The 27,774-nt window shown below is 39.5% G+C and overlaps 2 protein-coding genes across 3 annotated transcripts; one reads left to right on the top strand and one right to left on the bottom strand.

Moving 5' to 3' along the window:
- LOC136250786 (PRKCA-binding protein-like) lies at nt 1-10,529 on the bottom strand. Its single transcript, XM_066043073.1, has 14 exons — nt 10,432-10,529; nt 10,126-10,366; nt 9,974-10,037; nt 9,820-9,909; nt 9,020-9,073; nt 8,900-8,962; nt 5,404-5,491; nt 4,289-4,334; nt 3,806-3,838; nt 3,698-3,757; nt 764-814; nt 515-564; nt 368-462; nt 1-318 (listed from the first exon to the last, which is right to left on the bottom strand). Exons 2-14 carry the CDS (start codon nt 10,351-10,353, stop codon nt 101-103), a joined length of 1,140 nt encoding a protein of 379 aa, XP_065899145.1. The 5' UTR covers nt 10,354-10,366; nt 10,432-10,529; the 3' UTR covers nt 1-100.
- Nucleotides 10,506-25,788, top strand: LOC136250783 (uncharacterized). Of its 2 annotated transcripts, XM_066043071.1 has the most exons (15): nt 10,506-10,539; nt 10,578-10,664; nt 20,049-20,190; nt 20,237-20,286; nt 20,339-20,443; nt 20,526-20,638; nt 21,150-21,326; nt 22,799-22,939; nt 22,991-23,113; nt 23,233-23,353; nt 23,525-23,647; nt 24,264-24,313; nt 24,365-24,425; nt 25,256-25,348; nt 25,585-25,788. In XM_066043071.1, exons 2-15 carry the CDS (start codon nt 10,604-10,606, stop codon nt 25,683-25,685), a joined length of 1,461 nt encoding a protein of 486 aa, XP_065899143.1. In that variant the 5' UTR covers nt 10,506-10,539; nt 10,578-10,603; the 3' UTR covers nt 25,686-25,788. The 2 variants fall into 2 exon arrangements, with proteins under 2 accessions (XP_065899143.1, XP_065899142.1); XM_066043070.1 differs by lacking the exon at nt 10,506-10,539 and having other exon boundaries at nt 10,557-10,664.
- The last annotated feature ends 1,986 nt before the right edge of the window (nt 25,789-27,774 follow it).

The raw sequence follows: 27,774 nt of genomic DNA, 5'->3' as shown, positions 1-27,774 counted from the left end.
TTGCTTGTTTTAAGCAATGAGATTATATTGTAAAAAAATTTAAAAAGTACAATACATCAGTATAATTATAGCAATATTATAGCAGTGTAATCATGTAAAACTAATCATCACTATTAAGATTAACCAAATCCTCATCAACTTTTTGCTCATCTAATTTAATTAATGGAGTGTCTAATTTGTCACTTCTATCCCCCCCTACTCCAATCAGTTCAGGTTGTATGGGTGCAATAGCACCTTGCTGTAGTGTCTTGTGGCATTGCTTTATGAATACATGGAAAGCGGATATCATTCTTTCCAGGTGAAACACTAAGTCTTGGACTACATAAAGACAATGATGGTATAAGTACCTATAATAACTAGTACCCACCCCTCTTGTTGTCCAGCAACTGTAACTTTATCAGTGAGTCTGACCTCATCTTAGAATAGTGGATTTTGGCTTTGTGACGTGATGTTAGTAATTCTCTGCATGACATTAATATACCACTAAAATCTGTGTTACTTTGTCAATCGCTACCTGTATTCTGCATTTCCTTCAACAACTCGAACTAATATTTGTCCATGATGCTACAAACATAACAATTAGAACTGATAATATTATATGCATACTGGGGTCAGAAAATATGGTCAAAATTACAGAAAAAAATGTACCCTCAAATATGGTGCCATTGCTATCTATGCACAGCCAATACAGTTCAGTAGTATGCAAACACTCTTTTGTACATATATAGAGTTCCACTACAGAGATGTATCATGTGTGACTTACAACGGCATCTATCTCTGCATCATCCATTTCTTTAACTTTTAAACAATATGCCTACCAAAATATATGACACAGGGTAGGCTAATGGGTTAATAAAATGTATACCAAAACAGCTAAGCTGTAAAAAAAGATGAAGCCCCAAAAAGTTCAGGTTGTGAAATCAAAGGCAGCTAAGAAGTGGTTGTGATGGTAAAAAAAATTAACAACAACAATTCAGCTGAATTTTTGTTGCCTCCTAGGATTGGGCACTGAATTCACCTCAAGTGTCATTACTAAAAGTTTTGCCATAAACCTACCTACTGTTACAGTCATTTCTTGGCCACTATCTTTGATTTCACAACTTTTCACCCTGGCCTTTAGGGGGTCACATCCTTTTCAGCTTGGCTGTTTTGGTATAAATATCACATTTTTTGTAATTACATTTTACTTTCCCTTTTTTTTCCTACAGGAAGAAGAGAAAAGTCTATGTAGCCGAACTCTTCTGTACAGAGTGACTTGGAGCATAGCTGAGTGACTTGTAAAATCCCAAGAGGGTGACTTATTTGTAGTCTACTGGGTGTCTACATGGCACAAGACATGGTGACTTCTAGTGCAGTCTAACTCTCTATAGGGTGACTTTTTATGTTACTGAACCCTCCACTATAATAGGTGACTTGCAACATAGCTGAATTCATGGCAGAGTGACTTGTTTGCAGTTGAACTCTCTATATTATTACATAGCTTAACTCTCTACTGGGTGAGTTCTTATGTAGCTGAACTCTTTATTGGGTGACTTGCAACATAGCTGAACTTTCTACTGGGTGACCTGTAACTACCACTGGGTGAATGCCTTATCGCTGAGCTTTCTACTGGGTGATTTGTAACATAGCTGAACTCTTGACAGGGTGACTTGTTTGTAGATGAAAACTCTCTACAGGTTGACTTGTTAAGTGGTGAACTCTCTAGATGGTGGCCTGTTACGTAGGTGAACTCACTACTACAAACAAATCACCCTGCAGAGAGATCAGCTAGAAACAATTCACCCTGTGGAGAGTTCACTACATCACAAGTCACCCTTCAGCTATATAACAAGACACTGTAGCTGAACTCTCTACAAGATTACTTGCTGCATGGTTGAGATCTCTACAGGGTGAAATATTTATAGCTAAACTCACTACAGGATGACTTGTTGCATCCATAAACTCACTAGAGGGTGTCTTGTTACATAGTTGAATCAAATAGAGTATCTTATAAACATAGCTGAATGCTCTAATAAAGTGACTGTACTATTACAGTATCTTGATCACACACTTGCTGCATGTATTTAGTTTTTCACAATACAAATCAGCGGCTTTTAATCTGATTCTATACCACTGAAAGGACTTTCCATCCATTTACACACCAATAATATCTTAAGCGATTTGCCTGGTAGGCGTGACAGCTAATGAATTTTTTTATTCACAAAACTTGATCATGCAATTGTTACACATGATTGGTTTTGCATTATATCTCCATGGTCTTTATATCTCAATTGCTTCCAAACCACCAAAAGGCACTCCTACATAATTATTAATTTATTCATAAACCAATTACAAAAGAAGAGAAGAATATGGAGAAGTGTCTGGGAGGTGGAACTACAGTATCTTCTTTTACCCCTCGGGTGTTTGCCACAACTGGTGGCATGGGGAAGAAAGCACTGACATTTTATTGCCGTTTGGTTGATTTTCTTTCCCACCACAGCTCAATGACATACAGTAGCACTCTGGTATGGATTCACTGCACTTTTTCATTATCTTTATTTTGATCTGCCACACTGTGCATCCGGGGAACACATCAATGATGCTACCCCAGAGATGGGCCATATTGGTGGTCCTAGGGACAGCTAGATGTTCCCTTCCCTTTTTTTTCGGCTACCTGCTCTTTGGTGGTGGGGGTGATAGGCAAGGGTGGTCTGGGTTAAAAACAAAATAAAAGTCATTTCATGAAGCGGTTTGCCCTGTACTGTAGGTGTGACAGAAGTTCAATCTTTTTATATGAACAATAAGTTCATCAGATTCGCATAAAGTTTGGTAGTGGGATTCACATTTATAGCCTCTTTAAGTGTACCACATTTCAGATTGATCAGATGAATCATTTGTGCTTTATACATTTTTTGCAAAGTATGCAAAAAGAAGAAGCAGGAAAAGAAAAGTAGAGCACCTCATGTATTCTCAGCACCTCATGTATTCTCAGCACCTCATGTATTCTCAGCACCTCATGTATTCTCAGCACCTCATGTATTCTTACCACCACGTGCTTTCAGATGTGATATTTCTAGAAGAGTAGCAAGACTCAATCACTATTATGAAGACCTATGACTATAACCTCCATGCATAAAATATAAAAGGATTTGGTTACGTTGTGTGGCTGCAGTGACCTTGGAAAGCCACTGTCTAAAAATATTGATGTTCAGACGCCAAGAGCACTTAGATGCCACCTTCTGTACCCTTCCCATGCAACTTATAAGCTATTGTGTGGTATATTAACCTTGAGCTACACCAGAATATAAGTAGATTATATTTCAATTAGCTGGCATAATATGATTGTAGATAGACTTTTTTTCCCAGAAGGTAATGTGATCAAACGTCAGATGCAAAATATCTTTTTTTCAATTTTCAAACCTATCAATTATTTGTGATAATTTTGATATTTCAATAAAGCATTATATTTATAATTGAAACACAGGTATAGGGTCAATTCTAGGTGGATGTATAGCTAGCAGATAGCTACATATAGCTGCAATCCAGTAAGTCTATCCAACAAATGTAAGAAATGCAACAAGTCTAGCTTGGAATGCTAAATATTTGTCTACTGATACCTATGTACAGTGTGAACCTTATTGTCATGTACACAATTCAAAGTGATACACAAACACACGTCAAATACATCTGTAGCTGATAATGACCAATAGTAACTTACTAAATACTCAAATTTTGCATCAGAATACTTTTTGATGGTTAATCTTGTATCTGGCACTGCCTACAGATAGCCAGCATACACATTTCAACTATGCAAATGTATACATACCTTTTCCAAGAACACCGAAAGATCTTTTATAATCTGTAAATATACACATCATTGTCACATACCATAAAAAAGTTTACACTCTGTTTGGTTTTAACTGTACAAATTGTTATAGAAATACAATTGCAACTATCCTTTTAGCAAAGCCAAGTAAGACACACACACGTCATGCATCACGAATCGTTAAAACTACGTATTGTTTTAAAAATACAAATTGTTAAAACTATTGTTTTAACAATTGTGAGAGATAAAAATAGTTCATATTGTATATGACAAATTATGCAAGTGTTTTGTTAAAATGTATTTTTGTGACGTGTTTCACTATCATTTTAACTATTGCTAAAACCAAACAGAGTGTAAACTTTTTAATGGCCCCTACTATACACAAACCCTCTAATAGTGATGGCAAAACCAAGCTGTCATGCGTGTATAAATTGAAGCATCACTACTTGATTCTACATGCATGACAGTTTCAGGGTTACTTACAGGTTCAATCTTCTGTATCATCTTTATTCCCTCTTCATGCATAGTGCTATAATAATAATAGTGAATACCCATCTGTAATGCTTCACACTTATACATAAGTTAATTCTGGCGAACTTTCAGACATCATAAAAGCTAAAATTAATGCCTTGCCCCCAGACCCCCTACTTCAAGAGATTTCTACATCGTACAGTTTACCCTGGTGAGGTAACATCCTCCACCACTGCACAGCTGGTTGCCTATTGAAAACTGATTATTATAGTACCAACTAGAACACTCAAACAAAATTAACTGCTTTGTATTCACAAGATGTATTGCAGCAGCACTCATAAACTGTATTGATACATTGCTGTATAATAGACCTCTTTACTACATACTGTACACACCATATGTAGACGTACGTATGTTTGCCTCATTATATAGGTTCTGTGTGAGTGTAGTTCCCCAGAATTTTTACAGCTACACTATAGGGTAGACTTGTAAGCTGGTAAGCTCACTACATGTCACACACGTGCACATGCACGCACACATGCACACACATCTACACACACACGCACGCATGCATGCGTCACACACAAACACACACACACACACACACACACACACACACACACACACACACACACACACACACACACATAAAAGCCTACGGCAGCCATGCAAAACACAGCTACATCTGTATCGCTGCCCAGTGAACCAGCACTGGGATGCCTATGCACCACTTAGGCACTTGAGCCTTGTGCAGACAAATCCTCCTTGACCAGGGCTAGTAACCCATAGGAGGTCTCATGGAGAGAGGTTGCAGAACCCAAAGTTTCACCTAAACGAGACAAGGACAGTTGGGCACTGGCTTCCTCAGTAAACACCAGGTACCCATTGATGTTACAGCTGGGTGGGCTGCTTCCCCAGATGACACCAGGCCACCAGGTCCCCAATATACAGCTGGGTAGACTGGAGCAATGTGAGTAAAGTTTCTAGTTCAAGGAAACAACAACACCAAATTGACATAACCAAACATCAAACCTGGAACCTTTCGATTACCAGACCGATAATATAGCCACTTGGCTATGTTGCCTTACAACACAAACACACAATACAACAAACATGTAATTACACACCGATGTGCTGCTCCAAAGTTAGAAAATGCTAAACTGGCACTTTGCTGTCTCTCATGTACACCAATAGTTGAAAATATCTGGAACATGTCTGTAAAAAAATTACCATGTGCTTGCTCACATCTATACAAACAAATTGTAAGTAATTTTACATTTGAGTAGAAATAAAAAGCAATTACAAATGAAGAACAGCACGAGAAACTCAGTAAAACCAGTAATACTATGGAAAATACAGTACTAAAGTAGTGCAATGCATTACCGCCAATCATCACGTGACGTATGTGGTAGTGGAGAAAGAAATGAGACTCAAAGGAGGACAAAGTACAATGCATGCATCAAAGCTGCTGCAGTTTGACAAAAGACATGTCTTGGGCCAAAGTGATATATAGTGAAGAAATCAAACCTGTAACATTATCCATAGTCAAGTTCAACTTGGCTGGAGGCATCATTCAGTCAGTCAGTTAGCAGAAAACATAATCAAATAAAAATTTCATAGAAACTTGTTGGAAGGATTTGGGATCACCTTGAAGATATTTACAGGCTTAGTTATACCTCAGGGAGGGGGGGAGGACAAGACCACGTGAATGTGTAACAATGTTGCTCAAGTACTGAATCAGAAAGTATTTTACGTGAGCTGAATAGACCCTGTACAAAAAGTAGACGAAGGGGCTCAACAGGCTCGATACATTTTTAGTTCTATTTAGTTTGTTGTTTGCAATGGTATAATTCACGATTGGAGAAACGCTGCCGTTATGGAGTAATTAGACTTACGATGATGGCAATGTGTGGCAGTCACAACTTTCACTTCAACAGTAACAGTGGTCATCAATGATTACAATACAATCGTTGGTTGTACGATCTATTACTTTCAACAAGTAGTATGACTACGTGTAATAAAAATAGTATTTTTAAAAATCGCTAATTAAAAAATGAAGTAGAGATCTATGCAATACAAAGTAGTAAAACAAGAGATGAATGATGGTGTTACAGCATAGCTCAGTGAGAAGTCCCTACTTTGGCATTGAACAAAATAATAATAGCTAATGTGCTAAAGTAGGGACTTTCCCACTGAGCTATGCTGTAACACCATCATTCATCTCTTGTTTCACTACTTTTTATTGCAAAGATCCCTACTTCATTTTTAAATCAACAATTTTTAAAATACTAGATTGTTTAGTTTTTTGTTGTGGTACAGCTAGCTACAATGTAACTTGCTTTAGTCCACTTGTATGTAGGTATGGGGAAGGCAGATACCATCACTTATAAACATCTTTCCCATTTGCTCAGTGAGAAGTGGAGTTCCCCATATTCCGTGGTTATGGGCTGGCTTCACTGTAGTTTGGGATTTTCCTTACTACGCTCTTCAATAATTTGTATCAGGGGATTGAGTTCTAGATCCGAGCATCCCTGTGTGCCTCCAGCTGTCAACCTTGCTGTTGCTGAGGGGCACCTGTCTCCTTTAGAACAATAATGTAATATACTGATTTTACATTGTACTTGCTTCTTTTTCTTATAAAAATAGCTATGTCTACCAGAACAATGTAACTTGTAACTGTTCTATCATACATGACTGTTGTATTAGAGTGACTGTTGTATATCTCAAGTCAACCAAGGGGTGTGCAGCTGGCTAGACCAATAAGGAGTGAGGTGATCTTGTTTACTGTTAAGTAAATAGCTAGATATTTATTTGATAGGTGTGGTTGCAAACGTATCACAAACGGGATCCCAATCGTGAAGTTGCAGATATCTAGCTAGTATACCTCTTATAGTAGCACTGGGACTGAAGTGCTTCTGAAATCCAGCTCTGAAATAATTCTGTGGCATCTAAATGTGCTGCTGAAAGAAAGTGTTGATATGGAAAATAAATGCCTCAATATGGTTTCGTTGGACCTGTAAGCGTTTTGTTATATTTAATCCTGTATTATGCATTATATGGACTAGTACTATTCTGTAAAGGTGATTTTCAACATGTAAAATGTCTCTAGGATGATTTTTGAAGGTGGGATTTTGGACGGTGTGCAAAATATTTGGGGCGATCCCTACTTAAACGGTACCACTATACCGTTTGATTTTTTTTTGCTATCGCTTCATAGTGCATGTGAAGTGTGGCTGGTTAGTGGGTAATATTTTTGGACAAGAAAGCCCAACACTCCATGATTGCTATGATACAGTACTACTGTGCTGTATGATGGAGCTGAATTTCTATTTTTAGTTGGCATCATAGAAATAAACATTTTGACCAGTGAACATGAAACTACAAATTAGATTTGAGTAGGATCATAGAAATGAAAAGAGATGAAGCAAGCTAGGATGTCATCTACACCTGCAGTTATACTACTTAACATTTAATTCCTACTTCAGTCATTATACAGCCTGTCAATAGTATAGCAAGACTAGGAGTAGGGATTAAATGCCAAGGGTAGTATACATAGCTGCAAGTGTAGATGACCTCCTGGCTTATTTCATTAGTTTTTATTTCTATGATCCTACTCAAATGTAAATTTTCTAATTTTTCCTTACACTTTTTCATTAATTTTTTTGTAATGGCATAATTCATTACTGGTGAGCCATCACACACCACATCAAAGGAATGAATGGCATCATACATGTTATAAAAATTAATTGCATAACTGAACGTGCACTCCAATTATCGAAACGTGAAGTGGCCGTCCCACTCCACTGTCAGCTATGCGCCTCTGCAGTCACTACAGAAATTACAAGTGAACGTGTCCCAACTATCAGTTACTGACAACGCGAAGTGGCTGTTCCACTTCAACCTCTCACCAGTTATGCAGCAACACAAATCAAGTAGAATCAGCTCTGCAATCAGTCCAGTCACACTACAGAAAGTAAAGCACTGAATTACCGAATCATTACCTACGTGGTAGTAGAGAAGGAAGTGGGATACAAAGCAGTTGAAAAGGTACATCTCAGGCCAAAGTGATGTCGAATCAAGCCTGCAGCCTTATCTATAGTATTCTAGTTATGCTGGACGCATTGGTTAGTCAGTCAGGCAGGCAGGCAGTCAGTTAATAGAAAATTCAGTTATATGAAATTTTATAGAAATTAGATGAAAGGGTTTGTGGTCGCCCTGAAGATATTTTTGGGTTTGGTAATGCCTAGCTTACACTGCCAAGTTGCTGTGAAGGAAAGGTTTTTGGGTAATATTTTTGGGCAAGAAAGCCCAAACCTCCATGATCCCTACTGTACAATGCTATCATACTATACGATACATGAAAATTACTTTAACATGTGTATGTGTTTGCTTTTCAGACCACATGACTAACACTCATTAATTACTGCATTATCAAGTTAGTATGCACTCTATGTTTTTGTCCCAATGCTCCTCAGTGTACTTATAGTATAGCTGCATCATGGTGTTGCCTCTCAACTATATACCAATCCACATGACAAAATTACACTATTGTAGGCATTAGTAATTTGGTCTATAAACTGTTTCAGTCAGTTCAATTAGACAATTGCACATCAATCTCCTTACCCTCATAAGATTGAACGAGATGCTTATAGCCTTCTAGAAGATGTTTTGAATGAGTTAGCAATTCTGAATCACAACAGACAAATATGAAACAAAACTATCACAAAAACAGCTTGAGCTTACCCTTTACAACTGCTTCATTATGATCCATTTGCTCCACTTTCTTTGCAATAGTGTCTGAACAAGCAAGAACAAGACTATGCATACCAAAGGAATATGGAAAAGTGATGTATACATATAGGACCGGCTGAGCAAAAACTGGTCATTTTCACATATCCCTTGAATTCCATTTTATTGTTTCTCTGTTATCTGTAGTAACAAAGGAGTGGACAATGAAAGTTAGTCTTTTGTGATGAAAAGTCTTGGAGTTAAAGTGATAGACAGTTGGAACCGCTTAATTTGTACAGCAACAATACCACAAATAAATTACAGGCATTTATTTAATCATGACTAAAACAACTACGAAGATGGGAATTGGCTAAATCTGTTCACCATGAACTGACAAATCCATCAAAGGTAAAGAAAGAGCTTTCTCTGTATTCCTACATGTAGACAAAGAAGAAGGCCATTCCAACAAAGAAATGACAACGGTAAACTTTATTTCTACTGCATCACAATAAACGCCCATAACTCATGTGACTTTTGCTGTATGAACATGAAACAAAGATTTTCCTACCCTCCATGAAAAGGTGAATCCGATGGAGTGTAGGTTTTATTGATTGGAGCTTTGTTCAGTGTGTAACAATGCAATTAAAATGTCAGTAAAATTTTGTAGCACACGTATTTTTACGCAGCTTACATGTATATTAACAACAAAATAGAATTTTGCAAAAACAACCAGTTTTCACAGCAAAGTAATAATGATCACATAGGCAAAATCCATTTTCATGGTATCTTACTACTAGCTATACGTACATCCTTACCATGTATAAGAATTGCTCTACTTATTCCCAAACTATCAGCTGTCTCTTCATCCAGTTTCTCTACCAACTTATGCTTCAGTTTCTTGATAGCTGTAATAAAAAAAAAATTGTGATATAATCAGAGCTATGAAATACTGCATGCCTTAGCTCTTACTGATGTCTAATGACTTCTTTTCCTTTACAGGAACAATTCTGTTATAAGCAATAGTAACTGGACCCTACAAGTACATAATTCAATACATTGATATTTGGTATACTCTGAAATTACATATGCACACACATACATACTCACAACATGTTACAAACTTGTATTTCTTGAATCATATTCGCAACCTCTTTGCGTGTACGCTTTTTAAGGATGACATCATTGATGCTGATCAATTCATCTCCGGGCTGGAGGCTGCCATCTACAGCAGCAGGTGTCCTGTGGAACACTTGTACAACATAGAGTACTGGACACCACGGTGCTCCCCCTCCAATACTGATCCCTATTACGTTGTCCTGGCCCTTAACCAAGGTCACTTTGTGTGCCATTGGTGTTTAGCCACTAGAAATGCAGGAATGGAATTTACAATTACAGTAACATGATACGCGTAAATAAGGTCAACTCACATAGAAGACTTATGGTTTGTCACGGTTGTGAACTATGTTGTGAACATCCAGCAACATGGTGTGCGTTAATTAGTGCTAAGCCACACCTTTGTGAATTGTGACGTGTATTGTATTGTATTGTATTGTATTAGTGCTTTACAGTGTATGTAGGCGACTTGGTGTGCGTCTCATTATGGCAACTGGGTTCAGCAGAGGTTCCTCAGTGATAAGGCGTCGAAGTTCTACTAAAGAACGTAAGGGTCTTGTTTGTATTATTGATTCTATTTATTTTATTGGTATCCTCGATTGGTATTGACAATTTAAGGTCACACTCAGCATAGATTTATAAACCCCAGTCTATGCACTCAGTTATTATTATTATTATCAAATTGTTTAAAGGGATACACAAAAGGCATGTGCCTATACTAGGGCTGGTACACCTGTCCATTAATTTTCCCCATGTGTATAAGCCACGTGATGTATGCTGTGAGGATTTGAGAGTGCACATAACAAGTTGTTTAGATCTAGAGCTCAACAGCTAGAGGTACAAGTAAGGGGGTGACATACCAACACTCACTGTAGGTAGATCTGTGACCATGGTCTAAGTCAAAGGTCAAAGTCACCAAATTTGTGTCAAGTCAACAGTCAGGGGGAAAATTTCTAACCCACAATCAAAAAGCACTAAAATATCGTCACTAAGTCACTGGTCAAAGATTGAAAAAGGCTGTAAGTCACAGGTTAAAGCAAACTTTCAGCCGGTCAAGACTCTGACTGCAGTTGCAGATCTACCTACAGCACGTCCCTACGTGACACCCCTTTGAGGTAGTACTCTATCACTCTTTCACGTGATCATGACCTTACATTTCACACTGACACGACAAGAAGAGGTGGACAGGCACAGTTAGGATACAATTGCAATGTAGACACATTCTGGGCTGGTTAACAATAATAATTTGCTGTTGTTGTCCACACAATGAGTATATTCTACATACTACACTCTAAATTATTGGCTAATACATACCACAAAACATATGGTGTGCTTCCGGTAGACTCTCAACCTAATATTCTTGACAAGAAAAGCATCTACAACACTGTACCTAGGCTTCACTGCAATTTTGTTTCAGTTTTATTTAGCATATAAACTAAGAAAAGTTTAGTATAATTATATTGTATACTTGTTCTAGCTTGAATATCCAGTTCACAAGTACATGTCAGGGGCGGATCCAGAGTTTGGAAAGAGGGGGGCACCTTGCTGAAAAACAGTTGAAGACCAAAAAAAAAAAGTCACAACAATAATAACTAGTTATCCTTTACCAAATATATCACGTCTGTTATGTAAAATAAAATCCTATTTATAGCTTCATAGGTAAGCTACACTGCCTCATGAACATTGTGACTGCTTTATTAGAGTAATTGACTGCTCTATTAGAGTATCTCGATCTTGTATGCAATTTCTTGAAGGGGGGGAATTTGCCCCAAATGCCCCATCCTAGATCCGCCATTGCATGTAGTGTGAACAAGGGCTTCAAGTTTGTTAACCTGGAATTGAAAGTAATCTGGGTTAGTGTGAATGAGATGTTCGATCGTAACTGTAAGACTGTTGTTGTTCATGCTACGAGCTGTGAAAAGGCATTTTGAGAGAGACCTGGGTTAGGAAGCTTTGTGGAGTGGCTAGTAGAAATGTATGAAAGGAAACTCTTAGGGGGCTGTAATAAAAATGGAAAGGGTAGTAGTAACTGGCAGCTCAGTGGGCAGTATTCGTTGTAAAGGGTGACAATTGGTGCATTTAAGTTGTTGGTGTGTGGGACTGCAGGTTCTAATTCCTTCTTTCTTCAACTTCCAACTGGTTGGGTGATAGCTACAAGCTGTGCTACATCGCAGGTCTTCAACTGAGTGACGGAGCTGTAACAGTAAATAACTGCCTCAGATGCTGAAGTTCTATCCTCAGTCCACAGTGTTTGTATAAAACACATGTAACCCTTTGATTCCAGTAAGCCTATATGTAGGCTTTGATGTATGCCTCTATACAAACTCAAATTACTTCTCGGGTATTAACGACAGAAAGATCCCATAGCCACCACGTTACTTACCATGAACTTCCCAATAAAATGGTACCAAGCATCGAAGTAAAATGCCATTCATCACACCACTTAGAAAAGAGCTTTCTTCATCGAATGTTTTCCATGGCTATACACTGGTTCACTAATCAAGGCATATCTTCACCATACTTAATGCTATGACAAGTGCCATTAGAATCCTCGTGCACTACTGAATTAAGTGGTATACAATAGATCACATGATTTTTAAATGGACGCTCGTATCATTTAAAATGCTGTCAAGTTCTGGTGAAGATGGGATGCCTGCTGTTCATCGCTTCGTATCAAAAGTACTCTTTAGTGTTGTGTAAAACTGTTTACATGTTCTTGTAGTGCTTGAAATAAAATTTTATTTCATGTACTGTATAAGAATATCCTGTTGTGCAGTAATAGAAGCCTGATGCTCTGCCTACATTACACACTTACACATCATTTCATATTCAAAATTAATTTAGGCTTCGAAGTGGTAATTAATTAATTACTTAAATTAAATTTTTCCTAAATACGTACATGTATCTCTATGTTATGTAGTTAGAGACCTACCATGATGATCTTCATAATTTTAAAAACTCGAGGTGAAGCTGAGGGTTTTAAAGCCATGAAGATCTGAGTGGGTGGTCTCTAACTGACTTGGAAAATGGTGAGCGTATGTATACTAGTAGATAGATTGATTTATTGCGAGTTGAGTATAACTTATCTGCACGAAATGTAAACCCACAATCACTTTCCACATTGTTATCTAGTTCACTGATCTGCTATGCCTCCTGAGGGGCGAGGCTACCCACAAAATTATTGTGAAGTATAGTGGCGGATTACAGCGACTACAGTTTCAGTGCCACGTGTAGTTGCGGTTTCATCTGTCTTAAAGTATTAGAAAACACGCATGCGCATATATCATACAGCTAAATAATATTAAATTACAATAGCATAATTGTCTGTCAATCAATACTTGACATCCTCCAGGGGGGCAAGTAAGGAGTGAGTCCATTGTTGCACCTTCTGACGTCCCTGTAAGGCGGCCTGGCGAGGTGTTCTACCTGCTGAGGTTGTGGGGTTGGTGTTGTGGATTTCTCTTCAGTGATATGATGTGAAGTAGGTAGCTCTGCTGCTGTAACTTCCAAGGGATACAACTTGGCTATTGGCCGATTCGTTCTCCCAGTAGGTGTTCTCACAGTGGCTGAACGAATGAGTCCGTCAGCTCCTTTATTTACATATTCTATTATAGCCAGCTTCCACTGCACTCTGGGGGTATCACCATGAATAAGAACAATGTCTCCCACCTTCACTGTCTGTGTATTGGATCCTGTTGTTCGATGAAACTCGCGCAAGGCTGTCAAGTATTCCATCTTCCACCTGCTCCAAAAGTGTGACAGTAGTAAGGCCTGGGCTTTCGCACTTCCTCTTATGTCTGTAGTCTCACCATAAGTTGGGTCATTCAGTTCATCATCCTGGACAACATAGTGTGGCAGAGAAACAATTGGTCTGCCATGTAACAGATGAGAGGGTGTAATTGGTTCAATGTCATCAGTATCAGATGATACATATGTAAGGGGACGGCTGTTAAGAATGGCTTCCACTTCAACTACCATGGTCTGGAGGCTCTCTAAGGTAGCATGAGTTCGACCCAGTACCTTCTTCAACGTTGACTTAGTGAGTCCTATAAGCCGTTCCCAAAATCCTCCAAACCATGGAGCTCTCTTTGGGATGAAGTGCCACTTAATTCCTCTTCTGGCTAGATCTTCTGCTAATGCTGCAGATGTGAGTAGCTTCTGCAGCTCCTCCGCCGCGGCTTGGTACGTGGACGCATTATCTGAGAGCATCAATCGAGGTAGTGATCTCCGGCTGACAAATCTGCGGAATGCCTTCTAAAAAACACTGCAAGGTTAAATCACACACAATTTCAAGATGTATTGCTCTGGATACCGCACAGGTGAAAAGGCAAATATAAACCTTCTGCTCTCCAGTGTTGCTGCGGACATACAGAGCACCTGTAAAATCCACACCAGTAACCTCAAAGGGGCGTGAGGCATTCACCCGGTCCTTGACAAGTGGTGGGGGATCTGGAGTAGCATAAGGTTTACCTGCAGCTCTCTTGCAGATGACACACTTGTGAAGCAGTGATCGTACACGTTGCCTGCCTGAGGGTATCCAGTAGCGTTGGCGTATCAATGTTAAGGTTGCATTGACACCACTGTGGTGTAGTTGTGTGTGTGCCTGCAGTATCACTAGGTTAGTGAAGTGGTGTTTTGATGGCAGAAGGTACGAGAATCTTGCTTGTTCAGACAACGGGGCATTGTGTATTCGCCCACCACACCTAAGTAACATGTCCTTGTCTAAGAACAGTCTCAGCTGTCGCACCAGTGAAAGTCGCGAGGGCTGTGACTGTAAGTTCTGGATTTCTTCTGAGAAATGTTCGTGTTGAACAGCATAGATCTACTTCACACTAGCTAGTGAAAGTTCTGCTGGTGACAAATGCATGGCTGTGTTGGGGGATGTGTACATGGCATTGTTAATGAACCTTAGAGTGTACGCAGTGACTGCTAGCAGCTTGGATAGAGTGCTGAAGTTGTTGATGTCAATGATTCTTGCCACTGAAGCCGGTAGATTCTTATGAGGCCTAGTTTGGTCACTGTACACATGGTCAATACATCCTAGTTCTAAGCAAGTGAGCAGAACCTCTGTAGGGTCCCAGGCTGGCCAGACAGACTGTGTAGGCAGCCATGTTGGGCCATGTACCCAGAGATGTGAAGACTTGAGTTGCTCAGCGGTAATGCCTCTAGTTAGGAGATCAGCTGGGTTGTCTGCTGAGAGGCAGTACTTCCAGTTGGTGGATACTACACGGATCTCTTCAACCCTGTGATTTACAAATGGTTGTAGTGGCTTATGGCTGGATATCCAATGTAGGACAATCTGACTATCCGACCAAAGCTGCACAGCACATTCAAGGTTCAAGGCTGCCTTGACAAGGGAGCTAAGTTTAGCTGCAAGCACAGCAGCCTTCAACTCAAGCCTTGGCAAGGTTAGTTGCTTCAGTGGAGCTGCCCTTGTTTTTGACATAACTAGTGAGGGTAGGTTTTGGCCCTGTTGAATGTATGCTACAGCTCCATAAGCCTTAAGACTGGCATCCGCGAACACATGAAGGTAAGTGGGCATGCTCTGAGTTGTTGATAGTGATGCAGCATACTGACGGCGAAATGATAGTGTTGTGGCACCTCTGATGTTATCTGCAATTTCCATCCATCTGGCACAAAGATTGTCATTCAATCTGATGTCCCAGCCAATGTGCTCCTGCCACAGTTGTTGAAGAAATAGTTTGGCAGAAATCGTGACTGGTGTTATCAAGCCAAGTGGATCAAAGATAGTCGAGGACCATCGTAAGACTTCTCGTTTGGTGAGAGCAGGTGAATTGCTAGTGCCTGTACATGGCGATAGATGGATTGAATCTGTCTGAGTATTCCAGAGCATACCAAGCACCTTCACCGGGTTGTTGTGTTCAGCAACCTTATGTCGCAATGTGGTAGTCTGGAGGAGTGAGCAGTTTGATGCCCATGAACGCAAATTGAAACCAGCACTGCTTAATGCTGATCGAGATTCAGTGAAGTACTCAATGGCAGCTTCCTCACTTTCGCATCCAGACACCAAGTTGTCCACATACAAGTTGTGGAGCAAGTCCTTGGATGTGGTATTAGCATTCTGTGTTAGATGGAATTTCAGGGTGGCATTGAGCATAAACGGGGAACTGGTGGCTCCAAACAACACCACTCTGAATCGGTAAGTAACAAAGGAGCTACTAGCATTGTTGGGATCCGACAGCCATAGAAATCTCGTGTAATCCCGGTCAGTCTCATCTAGGAATACATGGAGAAATGCTTTCTCAATGTCTGCTGAGAAGGCAAAGGGGTGTTGTCGGAACCACAAAAGGATAGCGCTGAGATCGTTAAGGAAGGGGGGACCTGCATGGAGACAATCATTTAAACTAGGGGAATCACAGGACTGCTTACAGCTACAGTCATACACTATTCTTATTGGGGTAGTGGCTGACTCCTTCCTTACCGGATGGTGTGGGATGTAGTGTACGCTGTTGCTACAATCAGCATCAGCCACTTGTTCAATGAAGCCCTTCCGTTCTTGCTCAGCGATGATGGTACCATACTGTGTCAACAGTTCTGATGATTTAGCCAGTCTGTGAGCCATGGATCGGGTTCGTCTAGAGCACACTGAAAAATTAGAGGGCAGAGGGGGATGATTTTCCTTCCATGGAAAACGTAAGCTGTAGGCTCCATCTGACCGCACCCTAATGTGTGTCTTCATGTACAGTTGAAGAAAGTTGTCATTCAGGTGTCCCTTGGCAGTATCGCTGGACTCTGAATTCCAGAAACATGGATTCTCACCTATAGGGTAACTAGTACAATGGAAAATTGCAACATGAAGGCTAGTCATTGCCACAGGCTGCGGCAACTGGAGTGGGCCAGACAGAAGGTAGCCAAGCTTTGACTGAACGGCAGTTGGTCCATTGCCCCGGACTGTGTGGTCTTGTATGAAATGCCAGTAATAGTCTGCCCCAATAAGAACAGAGATGTCAAAGTTCTCATCTCCAGTTACCGGGTGAGCCAGTGGAAGATTCTGTAAATGAGGAATAGCATGTAAGTGAGTGCGTACTGAGTTTCGGATTGGTGCAGCAAGTTGTGGGACAATCAGAACAGAAATCTGTATACGAGTGCCATTTAGGGCATGTACAAACATAGTAGCTACTGCAAGGGTTCTGGATGGGGAAACTTGTGCTCCAAATGAAGACACTGAAATGGTCTCATGGCTAGTTGGTAATAGATGAAGCTCATCAGCCAGCTGTTGTGTGATGAAGGAACGCTGTGCCCCTTCATCAAACAAAATGTGGCCTTCAGCAGTGGTGGTGTATGATGACACTTCTGCGATAGCCGTTTTCAACAAGCAGACACTTGTGTAGAGGGCAGTCAGGGGATTAGAAGCCAATGTGGTAAGGCCTGAAGTTTGTTCTGTTGCGGGAGGCTGCGTTATAGGTGTGGATTGAGTACTGGTTGGTGGGGGTTTACTGTCAGCAGGAAAGCATCGACAAAGACTAGTATGGTGACGCTTCTTGCACTCCCTACATGTGAATCGTGAGTTACATTGGGATGCCTTGTGTTGTGCAAGACAATTAAAACACAAGTTGTCCTGTTTCACTATAGCCAGCCTTTGCTTAGGGTCAACCACCACATCACAATTGTTTGCTTTATGGCTTCTCTTACAGAATGGACATTCTGGAAGCTTTTTCTGCTGACTGTCTCGGGGATGGGGAAATTTGTCAATGCGAGTGTTAAATGAGGCAGTGGGGGGTGGGGTGCTGTCATGCATGCTGGGTCTTCCACTGTGTTGCTGACTCATGTCAAGGATCTGAATTTCCTTAAAAGTAAGCCACTCATAACATCATCAATAGACCATTCAGAATCATGATGGTCACGAGCCATGTGTTTCTTTATTTCAACTGGGAGCTTGTTTAACACTGAAGGTGTCAACATGGTGCCATAAGACTCTGAAGTCTTGCCTAATGATGACAAAGCTCTCATATGCTGTTCTAGGGTATCATAGAAGGCCTGTAAGCTAGCTAGGGAGTTAGATGGTTTCCAAAGGTTTAGTAAAGCATCCATGTGAGCCTTGATGATTTTGTAAGGTTGACCATATCGAGCCTTGAGCAGATCAACCGAATGGGTATAATTAGCATCTGTGAGTGGGAACCCGGCGATGACACGAGCAGCATCCCCTTGCACTTGTGTACGCAAGTAATTAAACTTTTGTACCCCACTAAGACCTTCATTTGCATTAATCGCTGCATCAAACGAATCCTAAAACATTCGCCATTCGAGTGGGTCACCGCTAAATGTTGGCAGAGATTGTTTTGGGAGTCGAGTGACAGCTTGGGGAACTCTACCTGTGTTACTTAGTTGATGTATGTTTGTACTCACGTGTGTAGGTCGCGCTGATGCTACATAGGGATTGGCTGAATCATCCTGGCTGCTTGTCGCTGACAGGAGTTGGATGGGTGGGGACGAGATCGGGAGTGGCACAGTGGAGGAGGACGCTGGGATTCAGGTGGCGGCAGGCCAGCCTTGCGAATGAACTCTGCCAGATACGCTAGACGTTCTTCTAACGTCATCTGATAGGTGTCAGCATTGGTGATTTCCTCCTCGAACTCTAGTTCACCTTCGATCTTGTCCGCAATGGCGATGTCCAACTCCACAATCTGTTCTTTCTTCGCCTTAAGTTGGGTGAGCGTTGTTTCAGCCAATAGCTTCTTCCCTTCGGAGACAGATTGGGTACTGACGCCTTCGAGATCGGTAGAAAGCATGTCTTCCACTTTCGCGAGCAACTTCGTTGTACTGGCCTTGATCCCTCGGCGTTTGAGATTAAGGCGCTCCATCACTAGTGTTTCGTCACAGCACCAATGTGAAGTATAGTGGCGGATTACAGCGACTACAGTTTCAGTGCCACGTGTAGTTGCGGTTTCATCTGTCTTAAAGTATTAGAAAACACGCATGCGCATATATCATACAGCTAAATAATATTAAATTACAATAGCATAATTGTCTGTCAATCAATACTTGACAATTATCGAGGCCACGGACTGAGGTAATTGATTGTGGGTAGCTGAACCCACATCACAGTACATACAATGCATTCTTCATGGACTTACCAGTGTCCTCCTTTGTGTCCCTTCATCTTGGCTGACAGCGAAAGGTGTTGATATGGCGGTAGCACGTGATGGCTTCCCTTCAATGGAAATCATCTGTATTTTTCATAGTGGCTACTTTGATTACAGAGATGCTTCTCAAACAGTTCTTGATTTGTAATGCTGTGTAATGGGTTGAACATAGCTGACAACAAAGTGTATTGGATACTTGATCACTTTTCAGACGATAATTGGTAGCTGGGACGTGCAGCGCCATTTTTTTTTTTTAATGCAGTATGCATAGGTTCACCAGTCATAATAATTTTATTTTACAAAAAAAGTTAACAAAGTACTGAAACAAGCTGGAGTACTAGTAGTGCATGATGTTGAGTCACAGTAAAACAATAAGAAGTCTACCATGCTCAAGATACCATAATGGAAATGCACAGTAGGGATATAACAATTCTTATCGTCTAACTGTGATTTAATATCATGCACTACTCCAACTTGTTTCAGTACTTTTTATTGATGTGCTAGGTCCTTACTCTAGTTAAAAATTCCAATTTTTTGTGTACTTGTACGATAGATTGTTGTTACCATAATTCTGTTGGAAGTAGTACATGCTGGACAATTATACAAATTTCCTTATTTTTGTTTTTATCCGATGCTGCAAAACTGTTTGTGATGTTTTCCTGAGTTTTTGGCATATGAATAAAGCATTCTAGTGTCTGTTCTGTGTATGTGTTTGTGTGTATCAAAGTACGACTACATTTTTGTTTGATGCTTTTATTATTTTGAATATATACGTACAGTATGTCACTTGTGATTATCTAATAATTGTGTTTCATATGTATCTCCAGCTATTGGTGTACATGCAATACTACATGAAGGATGGTGTACCAAGGAAAGTGGAACTCATTTTCTTGGTAAAACAAACTGGAAAAAACGATGGTTTAGACTAGTTCAAACTAGTGACAAGAGTGCTCACCTACAATACTACAGGTTCATATCTGTCTTTTATGAATGTCGTGACTTACTCCTGCTCCAGGGGAATATCTGACAAACAACCAGTTGGAGCTGTCAAATTAGATGTTACATGTATGTACATATTGATAATATGATGTATACAAATAGTATTTGTTGTACACAGATTGTGTATGTGAAATAGAAGACTCGACTAAGCCTCATCCAAATTGTTTTACTGTCGGACCAATCATTGATGATGGAGCCACAAGAACATATATCATCAGTTGCTGTGAGCAATATACACACTTAGTAACATAATCAGTCTCACACACATGTACACTGTGTATGATGCATATTGTATGAAATTGCAGCCACTTCAGATGAGATGTGTGAATGGATGACAGCTATCGATGCAGCAATACAGGGAGTCCCAGGCAAGGCAGAACATCGGATGAGATCTGCCTCAGTATCATACCGGATGAAGGTAAACTATCAACTGTATTTTCAGTGCAGTAAGAAAATTATTTACAACACATGAAAGCTAAAGATGGAATCAGTGGGTATTATTAGCATAACTAAAACAGTAAGATGACTTTCTGTCCACCAATGGTTATTGCTGTGCATGCAAATGTGAGACACTCTGCACATAGCATACAATTTGTTACCAGTTATCAGCAGGTACCAATTATCTGGTGTTTGTCCAGTAAACAGGTTACAGAGTGTGTGGAGGTTACCCTGTAATACAGTGGGCTGTTATACTCTCCAAAACATTTATGCTAACTTTCAATCCATGATTATTGTTGCTAAAGTGCTCTACAAGCTATGTATGGAAAAGATTTGTATTGGCAACCAATATGCTTTTGTATCTAACCTGAATATCTCTTGAATGGCTGGTGTCAGGTCTATAGTCCTCAGCCATCAGGTTTATGAATCAGGAACAAATTTCATGGGTGTGTTCTGTTGCCTACGTACGTATGTGTTTGGCTTTTTCACAGAAGTCTGGGAGTGAGAGGAGTTCAGACAGACTGCTCAGATCAGCTGGTGATTCAGACACATCATTAGATGGTAGTGGTATGGAGAAGGATGACGGTTGGCTAGATCAAAACCCTGACATTAAACTGCACTTGTCTGACTTGAACACCGAAGAGAGTATATCAGACGATGAGTTAGAGGTAAGAAGAAAGAGACATGTACATGCTGTACATGTGCATTCCCACACAATACTCACTCTCACTAAATAATCAAGTACAATTAAATTTTTACTTGTACTTGTTTGTTTACTATCAAACGGTACGGTGGTACCATTCAAGTAGAGATCCCCCCAAAAATGACGCACACCGCCTAAAATGCCGCCTTCAAAAATCGTCCTAGTGACATCTTACACAATGAAAATCACCTTTACAGAGTTCATCTGACATCAAATACTGCATTAAAAACAAGAAAACACTAATAGGCGACCAGATATAGAATTTTTTTTTAAATTGCTATTTTAGACTGACTGCCTGCCTGCCTGCCTGCCTGCCTGCCTGCCTGCCTGCCTGCCTGCCTGCCTGCCTGCCTGCCTGCCTGCCTGCCTGCCTGCCTGCCTGCCTGCCTGCCTGCCTGCCTGCCTGCCTGCCTGCCTGCCTGCCTGCCTGCCTGCCTGCCTGCCTGCCTGCCTGCCTGCCTGCCTGCCTGCCTGCCTGCCTGCCTGCCTGCCTGCCTGCCTGCCTGCCTGCCTACAGTTGCAAGCCTAGAGACCAAATGAAGCAGCACATGGCCACCATTTTACGCTACAATAACAAACTTACCAGTGGGATGTGCCTTTTGGGGTTCCGACGAGTTTGTGCCCTCTGCACCTTGTCTTTCCTTTTATCTTCAATCAGGTTCATTGTCTTGTTGTTGTTGCAATGAAACCATATTGAGGCATTAATTTTCCCTAACAACGCTTTCCTTGAGCAGCATATTTAGATGCCACAAACTTATTTAAGTGCTTACCTGTAACTTCACGATAGGTTGAATGTCATGCCTATTAATTAGTTAGTGTGATCTTTGTTGATTAATAATGATCGAGCACCGACTCTTAACAGTCTATCACGGTGACATACCACGTTATTATTGGCCTAGCTGTATTTCATAATGCTAGCACAACGAAAATATGAAATAGTAGCACACCCCCTGGTTGATTTGAGATACTCTAATACAGCAGTCACCCTAATAGAACAGTCACACATGTATAGCTGTATGCCATAGCAAAAAAGCCAAACAAACTAATTTCCTGCTGAGCTATGCTGTAATACCATCATTCATCTCTTGTTTCACTACTTTTTATCGCTTGGATCCCTACTTCATTTTAAAATTAATAATTTTTAATATTCTAGTTTTGTAACAAAATTATGAGCGAACAAGGCATCAAAGCACACACAACACGTACACATACACATACACAACACGTACACACACATGCATAGTAACACGTACAACACAGCTCAACACAAACACACATGCACACGCATACTTACACGAAGCAATACAAGGGTAACGTCATCAATATTAAATTTTAACTACCAAATTTTACATTCTGATTATTATTTGTAGGAATGGCTAGTACGACTGCATGCTGTATTGATGTAATGTTTAACATGTGTTATTGTACCGTGTACAGTCTAATGTGGAGACAGAGGATGATGAAGAAGAATTTGACTTAATAATTCCAACTCCTAGAAGCAATTCTCTAAGTGCTCTATCATCAATGAAACCAGAAGACATGCTAAAGTGCTATGCAGACCCTACATGGAGACTGCAGGTACAGTATAATTGGTATGGGATAAGTGGTAATGTTTATTACTGTCCATAGAGGTGGAATGAATTGTGTGTAGTAGCCTCAACTGCTACATGGAGTAAGATAGACAGAAAGGGCGATGTGGTCATTGCCAGATGTAAATTTGGGAGAAATCGAAATAGACATGCTGTGATAAAGGTAATGTCATTGTTGTAATTAAGTGGGTCAGAAATTTTCTATTTGCTGATGTTGGCATTTTCTTTTGTCATATGAGTAAAAGATGTTGGAGTATATGCAGTGTCTTGTCTTATTTGCAGGTTGAAGGAGTGTTACCTGCTACTCCCAGTGTGGTGTACCAGTTTCTGCAACTGAGTACAAAACCAGGTGGAAAGCTGGATTACATGTTTAGAAATGAAAATTTTCTTCAACATTATTCAGGTGTGTCTAAGGTTAAATTGTGGAAAATGTAATAGCCTTTATATACTGTAGTGAGCAATCTTAACCAAACAAATGTGTGTTCTGTTAGAGTTTTGACACACATGTTGCACACGTATTTGCCTTCTGTGCTATTGTCAAGTTACAGTGTTATGTAAGGTTGTGTCTTTCCAGATAGCCCACAAGGCGAGATCATACAAAATCGGTTTTCACTTCCACTTCCAAGAATATCTCACCGAGAAGTTGTAGCCATGAAGGTGTGGATTCCAGAATTTATAACTGCTGATCATAAATCAGGTATGTACAGTGACTCTATAATAAAAGTTAGACGAATTGTACTGAAACAAGTGGCATGGTGAACAATGTAGTCATGTAGAAATTCCTCTTTTAAATACTATGCCGTAGAATTGGGTTGTTTAGCGCATATGTCTATTAAGCACATACACATTTTATTGTGATGAACCATGGCTGATGAGTGCGCATGGTCAAATGCAAAGCTCAAGACGCGATAAAGCTACAGGTCTTTTAAAATTCCTCTCTCAAGTATAGAGTTTCAACACTAGATATTTACATGGTATACAAATACTTAATTAGAATTAGATTCTTTTGATTGCAAAAATAAATCTCAGCTATTCTAAATAGCATCGTATGTTTATCAATACTACCACCCCAAACTGTAGAGTAGATACATATGCATGTGTAATGACCATAGGTTGTTTATGTGTACCCTTGAAAGTGGCTGGTCAATTAGAGTGAGTGTGCGTTCTATTAGAGTATTTCACAAGTTTGAACAGCTTCCCTTAAATGAGACCATAGGATTGATAGTGCTGGTGAAAAATCAGATCATTAGTTGAAGCTTAGATTGTCATGACTGTAAAAATACATTGGATAGCTTTTTAAATTTGTCACACAGGTTTTGTGATGGTATCAGTGGACCATCCTGATGCACCTCCTGTGGAGAAGGTATGTAGTGCTCTCTTAGTGTACATGATTATTATATTATTACTGGTACAGGATGCTATTAAAATACACGTCAACCCTTCAGGATTTATATTATCTGCACACCCTGGACCAGGTATATGTGCTATGGTACAGCTTGAGGGCAACTTGATGGCACTAATAGTAATCCGGTTATCCTCAAAGTTTTGTACGGTTGTCCTCTAGTGTAAACATCTTGGGTTAACCCAGCATGTACAACCCAGCATGTACAGGGATGACATGTTTCCATCATGTTACAGGTGCTTGGTAAGTGCAGGTCCATTTTCAATTCCTTTTGTTTCTTGTTTAATACATTATTAAAATTAATAACATGAAAAACATACATACGAATAATAAGTCTCATACGGGTAAGTTCGTGGGGTATATCTGGTGACTTACCCGCACCCACATATTAAATGGCAAAACTGCTAGTACATAATGGAGGTGCACCGATATGACCTTTAGCTGATATTCCCATAACCAATATAAATAATAATATTATTAAACCGATAAACAACAAAGCCGACCCAATATGGTAGCATGGACATTTTCTCTAACAGTTTGCATTCTAAATTCAGTTAGTAAGTGACAGAGTGGGACTGAAATCAACAGCCGACATTACATAAACATGCACTGCTAGCATATTACTAGAGTACAAGTGCCCATAAATAGATGTTTATGTATATCTGCTGCTTGTTTACACATGTTACCGATGCGTTACCGATGCATTACCGATATGCAAAAACAAGGCTGATATAGCCGATAACCGATCCAATTATCGGTGCACCTCTAGTACGTATGTAAGTATGCAAGGTAAGTGTATTAACCATTAGTTCTTCACATGCTAAGTTCATGAATACATCAAGTTTCCCTCAAGCTATACCACATGTGCATGCTTCCTCTATTTATCCCTACAATTCTCTACAGATGATGGTACCATATTCACTAAGGCATGTATAATAGTACAGGTAGCATTGAAAAGTGGCCTCCATCAGATGATGAAAGGTGCATACAATTCAGGTAAGTACAGTGGGTAATATGTGCTGTATCTTTGGATAAAAGTTAGTGTGAATCAAGTGGCTAGTAAATTATGTTCATGTGCTGGACTTCTAGATTTGAGATATATAATTGTAAATATAAATGTCATTGTACATCTTTCTGTATACGCATACCCACACTACAACAGGTATTGAATTTTGCATAGTTCTATTCTTGGAACATGTATAACATTCTTTCTGCTAATCTGGTATTTGTAGGATTGTTGAAATTAGGAATGAGAACAACATTCAATCACATCAGACAACAGCTACGAACATTTATGGATGTAGCAGACATCAGTAGTGTTAGTAAGAAATAATCTAATTATTGAGCATGTGCAATGAATATTTAATTGCAAATGTTAATTTTATTCGTGTTTTGTAATTGATTTTTAATTTATTTTAACAATGTATAATACCATACCATAGCTACTCTCAACAAGTTGTACAATAAATATTTAGTGGGTTGTTTCAAAGAATTACTTTTAGAAGCACTGGAAAAATATTTTGAGGGAGGGTGTGCTTGTGCTGAAAAGTTCATTGAAAAAAGCTTCTTATATAATTATACCTTAACAGGTACTAGGAAAATAGGGAATTTAAAGTTTGATTAGGGTCCAAAGTACATAGCATCATGAAGAATGTAAGCTAAGTACGTACTTTCCCTAAACCCATGACTGAATTAGGGATTAAATGTCCATGAGTATATCTACAGGTGTAGTGACCTCCCTTGTTTTCTTACTTTTTATTTCTATGATCTGTAACCAGTGTTGGGAGTAACGCGTTACGTAATATTACTACTTTTGTGGTACCTAAGTAATATAACGAAATATGCTATAAAAACAGGTAATATAACTCAAATTACTTTACTTACAAATGTAACGCGTTACCTAAGTAATATAGTTACTGTAACTAGTCTAATATTACATAATATTATTACTACAAGTAACGAAGTTACTAATCTCGTTAGTAATCCACTGAGTAATGCCTAGCCACAACAAAGTAATGAAGCCTACTGAATGAAGCTTATTCACCAGCTTCTTACTTATAACCAAGATTTGCACATTGCCCAACAACGAAATCATGTCACGTGATAAGGTGGTAGTTTCACACGTGACAGTTTAAGGCTGTGGACACAAAGTAATATAATATGTAATATTATTATAGTTACTTTATTTTAGGGGTAATATGTAACTGTAACTAAATAGTTCAGTTGCAAGTAATATGTAACTAGTTACTTTTACAAAGTAACTTGCCCAACACTGTCTGTAACATAATTATGACTAGTGAACTTGCACATACCGCATCAAAAGAAAGAATGGCACCAGACATAATGTTATTGTCTAAATGTTCCCCAACTATAAATTATTAATTACTGAAAAGTGAAGTGACAGTTGCGCTTTGTTTTCAGCTGTGCTTGGCTCGATACACAGCTTTACAAATGAAGACCAGCTCTGCAATGAATCCAGTCACCACAAAAAATATAAACAATTCCCACAAACCCTTTGCATTGACAGTGAAAAGAAATGGGGGATAAAGGAAGTCCATGATGTATGCATTGTACGTACTGTGGTATGCCAAAAGGCACCTGTCAGGCTGAAGTAATGTCTAACAGTGAAAAATCAAGCCTGTACTTAGCCGTTATTGAGTTATGCTTGTCTGCAGATACTCTGTCACTAGCAAGTTCTACTAGTAGAAAATTTTGTAGCAACCATTCAGAAGGTTTTGGGTTGTACTCACGTACCTTTGGACTTGACCGGCACCAAAAACGTATTGCAATGCTGGTTTCTGGTCAATAGGTTTTTGTGAGAAAGTGCAAACCTCAATGATCCCTATTATACAGTACGACCATACTGTATGATTGTTTAGATACTTGGTACACACTCAGTACACATACAACTTTAATGTACATCATGGCATCACACTCATGTTCAACATATGGCCAGAACTTTAGCTATGTTACATATAACCACAGAAGCAGAGCATATACATGTGTATTTACATTCCTTTAACTTGTAGAAAAATTGTGAATGAAAGTTTACAAGTTGTTATTTGGTCCTATCCTGTAAAGACTTAGTTAAAGGATATACTGCTAACTGTAATAATTATGTGGATACCATAGACACAGTGCTATATAATTTAAATCCTTTCAATAAAGAAAGTATCTCACAAGGCTTTTGGTCCAGTAGGCCCAGCCCCATTTATTATACCTCTGAACAAAGTAACTTGTGAAAACTGATTCAAATCACACATCAGATGAGCCATTATAACTTGCCAGAGATGCATCACTTTATTGCACTTTCCCAGCACTTGTAGCTGCTTGTACAGTTTCCCACATAATAAAAAATCTGATGAATTGGATGAGTGACACAAGTGCTCAAAAATGGTAGGAAAGTGGTGTGGGTGAGAGAT

Source organism: Dysidea avara, chromosome 3, assembly GCF_963678975.1.
Source record: "Dysidea avara chromosome 3, odDysAvar1.4, whole genome shotgun sequence".
Classification (NCBI taxonomy): Eukaryota; Metazoa; Porifera; class Demospongiae; order Dictyoceratida; family Dysideidae; genus Dysidea; species Dysidea avara.
This window is presented reverse-complemented; position numbering and strand designations above follow the sequence as displayed.

Coding starts and splice junctions, on each gene's coding strand:
- LOC136250783 (XM_066043071.1), top strand. CDS start 10,604: ATGGCAACTGGGTTCAGCAGAGGTTCCTCAGTGATAAGGCGTCGAAGT. Junction 22,940..22,990: donor ACCCTACATGGAGACTGCAG/GTACAGTATAAT, acceptor TACTGTCCATAG/AGGTGGAATGAATTGTGTGT. Junction 23,354..23,524: donor TTTTCTTCAACATTATTCAG/GTGTGTCTAAGG, acceptor GTGTCTTTCCAG/ATAGCCCACAAGGCGAGATC.
- LOC136250786 (XM_066043073.1), bottom strand. CDS start 10,353: ATGGCACACAAAGTGACCTTGGTTAAGGGCCAGGACAACGTAATAGGG. Junction 9,074..9,819: donor TAGAGCAATTCTTATACATG/GTAAGGATGTAC, acceptor TTGCTTGTTCAG/ACACTATTGCAAAGAAAGTG. Junction 319..367: donor GTTGCTGGACAACAAGAGGG/GTGGGTACTAGT, acceptor GTCTTTATGTAG/TCCAAGACTTAGTGTTTCAC.